The sequence below is a fragment of the Pseudomyrmex gracilis genome, unplaced genomic scaffold (genome assembly GCF_002006095.1).
Source record: "Pseudomyrmex gracilis isolate BER0280 unplaced genomic scaffold, ASM200609v1 scaffold_14, whole genome shotgun sequence".
In the NCBI taxonomy this organism is placed as follows: domain Eukaryota; kingdom Metazoa; phylum Arthropoda; class Insecta; order Hymenoptera; family Formicidae; genus Pseudomyrmex; species Pseudomyrmex gracilis.
Genome location: NW_018020598.1, coordinates 539130 through 547330, shown reverse-complemented (window position 1 = coordinate 547330; position 8201 = coordinate 539130). Strand labels below are relative to the sequence as shown.

The window sequence follows — 8201 nt, the reverse complement described above, 5'->3', positions numbered from 1 at the left end:
ATGACCAATTAAACGATCCGGACAAAACGCACGAACAACAAATAAGCCGCCACACAATTACTTCCGGCGCATCGATTCGCTTTGGATTCTTATTTAGCCGAAGGATGATCTCGGTGCAATTTAACGAACAATCGTATGGAGAGCCAGGACTCTTTTGTAAGTGGGTAAGTAGGTGGCGGAACGAGATCCGTGTCCCTTCCGAACAGAACAGCTTTTAAAAGACTTACCGCGAGCATTAGCCGGGTATTTTACCGGGCAACATCCCCGCCTTCCTTTCGCCGCTTTCACCCTCTTTGATCCCGCAGTTTTGTTTCCAAACGCGAAGTATGTATTTGAACACCGCAGTGTGCAAGATTTATCGCGCCATACTCTGTTATTAATTATTTGCGGCTGGCTCGGCCGCGGCACAAAACACCTGTAGACCACAAACTGATGCACAACTCACTATCACATCAAATTTAATTCTGCAATAATAATAATGTCTGGTTTATGCGTCACTGCACCAAGCGACTCGCTCGCACATGTAAATTTCATATTCGTGTATAAAATAACACACGTACTCGAAATAAAAAACACGCATTCCAAAAAATATAAATTATTGTTATACTGTAATTAAATCTTCATAGATGAGTAAGATATTTTCTTCCTGTTGATTTTTGCTCCTCGGAAAACCGCAGGTGTCATTCTATAATCGGGAGAAATTATCGCTTGTCACTGGTTATCCTTCTCGCGCAACAGAGATTCATACTCTCGGAACGTTATTAGCGAAAGATTCATCCGAGGGGTTAAAACCCTCTATTGCCGAGAGCGTTTGGGACCCCTTGCCCTTCAGGCAGCTTCGAGGGTGGCCCGACGATGCGCGTTTTTGCCCTTCTCGAAACAAAACATATTGTCCGAATTTAATTGTGAACGGGGTGCATTAGATATTCATACGCCGTAAGTTCGCATGCGACAATACGGGCGCGTACGTCCAAGTTCGCAGCACGTGCGAGTTTAGAGCGCGCGTCTCAAGGGAATAAATCTTCTTCGGGATAAACACTTTGCTTTTATTCTCATTCATTGCATCAGCATTTCCTTTAATTACTTTGGAAACGACGTACGACAGCGACGTTCAAGCTAAAAGCTTTTTTTTTTTAGAACAGCATAATTTTTAATAAATTTGTGCAGTTTGCTATTCCAGAAACAACAATTAAACTGGAATTATATAGTTTTAAGTGAAATCTTTTGAAATATAATTTTATAGTTCCTATAACTTTTCGGTATGACGCAATGAACGTCGTAATTGAGTCTAACTCTATTCCGTTATGTATTGTACATGCTATTAATAAATTAAGCAAACAATTACGCTTATTTGAAAGAGCTGATCACATTTAAGTCTCGGAGTGTCTTCTGTTAACTTAATTTTTTTCAATTAATATTTTTTTTTCTAGTATATTTCTAGATATTTTTTCATAATCACTCGTATGGCAAGAGACATACCTGAGAAAAACTTATTGGAATGTTTCGAGAAAGCGGAAGAGCGATACAATAAGACAGATAAAAGAGTACGTAAAAAAATACATGATGCGAAGAAGTACTCTAAGAAATACACTAAAAGATATTGTGACAAATTTTCCCACTCAGAAGCCAATCAGAACATCGAATGCTTTACGTATAACGTGTGTACGCCCCCGTCCGCGAACTATTGGCTGACGCGTTGCCGAGGCCGCGATAGGTGGGGAGAAGAGGGGATTTCTAGGAGTAAGCCCTCCGCCGCTGCATCTCGGTCGTCGCTGGGTATACAGCACTCTTCCACGATCCTCGGGGAAGTGCACAGCATCCATACATGCGATATGAGCTTTATTTTTAAATAATTTACGATAATTAGTTCGAAATATCATGCAAACGTTCGCGCAAACTTTTTATTTTGGAAGAAAAGTAGTTATTTCAATTAATTTCGCAGTACGGTTATGATGTGTGTTACAATTGACATATGGACGCGTAGTGACGTGAACAGTGATTGCAGCCAGATAATCTACAATTGTGTGCATAGTAATTAGTGAAGTGAGAAGAACATTATTTATAAATTCATTCATTCAGTGAAATTTATTTGGTCTTCTGGTTACGTCATGTACGGCGATGGACCAACTAGACACGATTGACCATGAAGGTCAATCACTCACTATTCTCATTATCAACACTCATTTTGTGAGACTGTAGAATTTTAGTGCCGTTCGCGGCAAATTGGAAGATATACACTTTGCGAGACGTAAGTCTCAACCACGGCGACAAAATTGATCTGGACTTTCATTCATCACGGGCCGCCGGCTATATGAGTAGGTAAGTTTGTGAAAAGGTCGAGAATAGATTTATATTCTATCATTTAAAACGCATGTTCCGACGACAAAATTTCTCGTGTAATTCGGTTTCAAAATTTAATTTTTAAACACACACACTTTCTCTCTCTTTCTCTCAATAAAAAATTTTATAAAGTTTTATATACACAGGTGAAAAAAGTACATTGAAGCATGTACTCAGTTTAAAAAACTTATCTGTTGATAAAAAATTGCGACTTTAAAACAACCATATTGAGAAAAACGTTTATTAATAATAATAATAAGATAGGAGCGGGTGAGCTACTAGAGTCCCTTTATGTCACCTAGATCTATAAGATCTTCTGTGACTCCCGAAAACGTTTATTAAATTGTACAAGAAAATTTATGTTCGAATAAAACAAAATTGTAAACGATAAACAAGTGACTGTTAAAATTGTTGAAGAGTTTGACAATCGGCTTTGAACGAAGTTTAGAAAACAATCGAAATATATTAATGCGATATGCCACCTTAGAAACTCTTTCGTTGTATAGATCTAGAACAGAGCCAAAAGTTAACGTTCCAACTGATCTTCGAATGACGTCGTGTACTCGTTCCTATTTGTAAGACACCGCATATTGTTATTCGCATGAACACGTGAACTTCTGTTTAATAACAAGTTAAATTTGAGACGTTGAATACATGAAGATCACGAGTCAGACTCATGATACGGTTTCGAGCCAAAATATTATCGAACTCTCGGTAAAGAAAGCACATCGAGCGTAGACCTTCACTACTTGCGTTTTGCCAAATTCATTCTCAGTTTGATCAACTTTTACAATTGTTTTGCATTTGTTAAGAAAATTGGTAATTAATTGAAACCCCGACACATAAATGAAATTTCCGTCGCGCCACAAGCACAGCTTTTCTTATAGCATAGTTTTTCATGCTCATTAAAAACAAAAGAAAAAGATAGGAAGGGATCACTTAAACAACATATGAGATCAGATGTTAAACAAATGATTTTTTGTTCTTTTAAACCTTGTATTTTACACTTAAACAACATGAGATCAGATGTTGAACAAATGGTTTTTTGTTCATTCTTTCAAACCTTGTATTTGTAATAGCTTTAAATTTCAGTGTTGCATTCGGAAAAAATAATAATTCACAATATTAAGGGCAAAATGTTGATGCAAAACAAATGTTGATATTTGAATAGGTTTGAAAGTGAATAGAGATTTCAAAATTGTGTAGAAAAATTTTCCGTTTTATAGATTAGATTTATTTATACTGATTCTTCTCAGGATTACGAAAGTTTTTCGTTTTACATTATTCTTTTTTTTAATCTATGTTACAAGTATACAGTGCGCTACAAAATAGAAACCAGCTTTCAAATCATCAGACTTAAAAAATGTTTGTACAACAATTACATAAAATTGTTTAAAAATGAATCATAAAAAAAAAAAGAATTAATTCGGCATTTAAAACTTCACTGTCTTCACATCGCACAATTCAATCTGCGTTTTTACTCTCGCGGTTGTACGTTATTGTTGCAATATATGAATATATATAACTATTTTAACAAACGAGCGTTTTGATACATTCACGATAATTTTTATTTACTCCGCTTGCGCATAGTATAAAGCTTAATATTTTTCATTACATTCATTATATTCATTGTTAGTGCTTTTTATGGAAAATTACATTTAAAAATTTTTCATCGTCTTTCTATATTCGTTCGTTCATTTATTTTTTACTCGCTCGCTTACTTAAAATAGGCAATAATTGCGGCTTGCTACGCTATACTGCTTTTTTCGGTGACCCGTGCGTAAACATTCAATTAGCACTTTCTAATCCCCCTTCGTACCTCGTTGTCAACAGCTATTACTTCCAGCATCTTTCGGTCTCAGCGAGATCTATCTTCGAGAGAGAGAGAGAAAGAGAGAGAAAGTAAAAAGAGGGAGTATTCTCCGCGAGAGCACCCCAAACACCACGATGATGACGGGGTGGTTGTTCCACCCCTTGCCTAACCGACGTATCTATTAATCCGTCCTGAATGACACTCGAGGGTGGCACTCGCTCTCTCGTTACTCCCTCGCTAGTAGGGGGCAAATCTAACCCTGCAAAATCGTAACTACCACTCCCTCTCACATTCTCTTTCTTTCTTTCTCGCTCTTTCTGTTTTCCATTGGGTTCTTCTCTGACCACTACAGGTTTTTTTTTTTTTAACGAACGCTCAAGGAGATTCAGTGCGGTAATTGTGTTAGTTCGAGAAGTTAGGATTATCGGTACGAGTAAGAGAGAAATCGAGGGAGGAGGCCAGAAGAGTAGAAAAAGGAAAGTGAGTCGTTCTGGCGCACCCTTTTGCCGCAGGGGTGACGTTTAGGGTGAAGAATAAAGTACGAAAGAGCACGCGGAACGTGCCGAGATTGGTTAATAGCTTTGATACGAAGAAAAGGATAAGATTAATTTGCTTATGAATCGCAGAGCAAACGAATAAGCAATTATATACTGTCGATACCGAGAAAAGTTTACTCTCGTCTCGTTTTGACTCTCCACGGGATAAGTTTTAGCGACAGTGTCACAATATATCGCAACAAGAAACAAAAGAAAAAGTAATTTTTTTATATTCTATTTTAATTTTTGGTTAACCTAATATATCTGGAATAGTTTAATTATTGCTGTGCAACAGATCGAGTTCTTATATTTTGTATGTTTTAATATTTTCGTTAACATTAATGAATATTAATTATAAAAAAATTAATTTTTCTAGAAAAGTATTAAGAGATATTAATTGACTCCTATCTTCGCGATTTAAATACTGTAATATTTGCGATGTTTTGTGCCGCGTCCCCGACATTGCGAAAATAATTTACGACTTGTGAATTACAACTGATAAAACATAATATTATTTCAAAACGAAAGCCCCCTGGTGACAAGTCCAAGTCTTCACTTTTGACATTTGTCGGACGCTATTTACCCCCGGGATTTACGCGTGATCCCCGGACAGACTAGATTAACAAGGGTCGCTAATTGGTGGCTGTGTTTAATTACAGAGCCGGCGGCAGCATGTGCGACGGATCATTTCAGGAATCCCTCAGAAGTATGCAACAGAGTATGACAGGAACGTCGTCACCGGGTGCAGCTGGTATTACTCCGATAGGAATCGGTCTCGGGAGTCCACTTGGTCCGGCAAGTAAAAAGGTGCAAGCCGAGCACATTAAACGGCCAATGAATGCCTTCATGGTCTGGTCTCGATTACAACGGCGAAAAATTGCTCAAGAAAACCCCAAAATGCACAACAGCGAGATTTCCAAAAGACTCGGTACGAGTTAAAATCTAATCTTTTTATATATCTATCTTATTTATTATGTAAACTGCAGGTAGATAACATAAACTTCTCGAACTCAACATTTTCAAAATTTTTAGCAAAATTGAATACTCACATTTCGTCACTCCCTACGTATAATTACATAAGTGTCACATATGGGATTTTCAGTTTATTGCATAATGACACTTAGAAAGTCATGTTCTTTATGGTCACCAAATATTTAAAAAAAATACTCATAAATAAGGTACAAATTTGAAACCGAAAGATCCCTAACTATAGGGAAACATATGAAGCTTTATACTTTTAAACTGCTCTCCTCTAAAATTTGCGTTTTGGAGTTATGGGATCATACGTAGGGAGTGACGATTTGATGAGATAATTAACGCACAAAGTTCAAAAAATATTTTGATGCGCATGATTGAGTCGGAAATCGCACTCGAGTCTCCAACGAGACTGATTATGACAAACAAAAAAACTGAAAAATGTCTAAAATCTCTGACTCAAAACTCGATCTGCACTTTAGATTCTTCAGATGCCAAACGGTAACTGTTTAGGTATAAGAAACGAAGATCGATTGATCTGAAATTGATTGATACATTTTATTCATAACTTGATGAGAACTTAGTTTTCTGCTGCAAACATTATTCAGTATGAACAAACGGAGATCATCTGTCACGACATATTATTTCTCATCGCTTCTTTTATGAACGACTTCGCGCACACGTCCGCGTGATTTAGCGTCGACGGAGATATTCCGCCTAGTATTTCCGTTAAATACCCCGGTCGACAAAGAACCTTCCGCAACTCCCTCGAGCTCCTTTATCCGTCATTTTCTTCCTCGCCTCGTACAGTCTATCCCCCCATTTTTCGTTTCCCCGACAACGACGAATAAGGGAAGCGTCTCCTCCTCTACCTCCACTCGCCATCCACTATTCCTCCTCCACCTCCTCGATAAAAATGATGCGCACGCTCGAACCTTCGATGTACCCACCCTCTTTCCATCTCTCATTCTCCTGCCCTTCTCAGCCATTTCCTATTCTCCCATTCTACGTTCTTCTTCCACGTTTCTCCTTTTGTCAACGCGTCACTTTTCCGTCGCTTTTTCGCCGCCGAGCATATTTTCCAAAGGATGATACACTTCGTTGCATTATCTCCGCAAATTTTCCTTCTTCTTGCAATTCCTTACGTGCTACGACAAAACAACTTCGGAACGAATTTACAATTATTAGGTTTTTGTATCTGACATTCTTACAAAACAGTCACGTTTTATGACTTTTTCGATTTTGACAAAGATTTAGATAAATTTTCCAAGAAAATTTCTTTTCTTTATATTGTTTAGGTGCGCATAATAAACATTTTAGAAATTTCAAAAATGGTTTCCATAAAAACTGCTCAAACTATAAATCGCAGAGGTAGACGTTGACTCTTTTGGAATAGTGCAATAATAAAAAATCTTTTAATATTATCTTTTTATACATATCACGATCTTTTTATACATATTTGGAACGTTTTTTTTTGCATTTTTCTCGTTTTTCGTCGCTGATTTTAAAACTTAAGAGAATTACATCATGTTACTCAACAAGTAAAACAAATAAGAGCGAAACAAATGTAAGTTGTATGATACAACATCTCTCTTTTCTAAATTCTCAATGTTTCAAATCAATCCAAGCACTTGAAATTTGATAGATTTAATATACATAAGTGCAACAGAAATCTAATAAAGTAATTGTTTCGTCGAAAAACAAATACGTTTTCGTTTTTCGAGATTGACTTACGCGGGAAATAATTCCGGTTGGAAAGTGCGATAAAGCGATCGTCGATTTTATTGCGTCAATTAGTAGATGGCGATCAGTGGCGAATTGCCCGCTTATCTTTCTAGCGGACAATTCGCCACGTTTCACGACACGCTGGATGCTCAGGGGGGTAGATCCTAAAGGGAGTAATCCCAGTGTGAGTGGGAGAAAGGTTCTTTAAAGTGTGAGTATGTCTGTTGAGAGACGCTTAGAGCTAATCTAGTTATTGGACCTCGCTGTAACGTTGCCGTTGTGCGCAAGTTGGTTGACCAAACCAACCCTTTTCCTTTTACCTTCGAGACTCTACTCGAGTGAATAATTCGAGCGGTTCAAAGATAATGGCAAAAAACAATTAGAGTGAGATAAGAAAATCAAGATAGAAATGTGATGCATTAAGTAAACATTCTTAGTAAAATTATATGTAAATGTAAACGCAAATTTGTTATTGCAAACTGTGAACTATAACATGTATGTATATAGGATCTATACAAAAAATATATTAACACAAATAATTATTACTAATTGTATTATATAGTATTAATTATATGATTAATGTTAATTATTAATATTAATATATACAGCATTAATACTTAAATAATATTATTATTAATAATTATATATAAAATTATATTGTTATAATTACATGTAGTAACAATGACGCGATAAAACTGCTGTAATTTTTACATTCACGGTATTTTGATTTTCAAATATAATTTCACAATCTTTTTTTTTTTTTGCCGCGCTCGACAATCATGTTGCAATTTTATCTCGGAATCTTAATCTCT

General features: G+C 36.5%; 1 protein-coding gene across 3 annotated transcripts in view; it reads left to right on the top strand.

The window, feature by feature from the left end:
* Positions 1–1799: 1799 nt before the first annotated feature.
* The window catches only part of LOC109863857 (transcription factor Sox-19b), a 29528-nt gene continuing 23126 nt past the window's right edge, over positions 1800–8201 (top strand). For all 3 annotated transcript variants that reach the window (XR_002251387.1, XM_020444490.1, XM_020444489.1), the window contains exons 1-2: positions 1800–2319; positions 5349–5617. Coding sequence is in view for 2 of the 3 variants with exons in the window: in XM_020444490.1 (XP_020300079.1) it covers positions 2312–2319; positions 5349–5617 (277 nt within the window). In the remaining variant the exon portion in view is untranslated. The remainder of the gene's footprint in view (positions 2320–5348; positions 5618–8201) is intronic.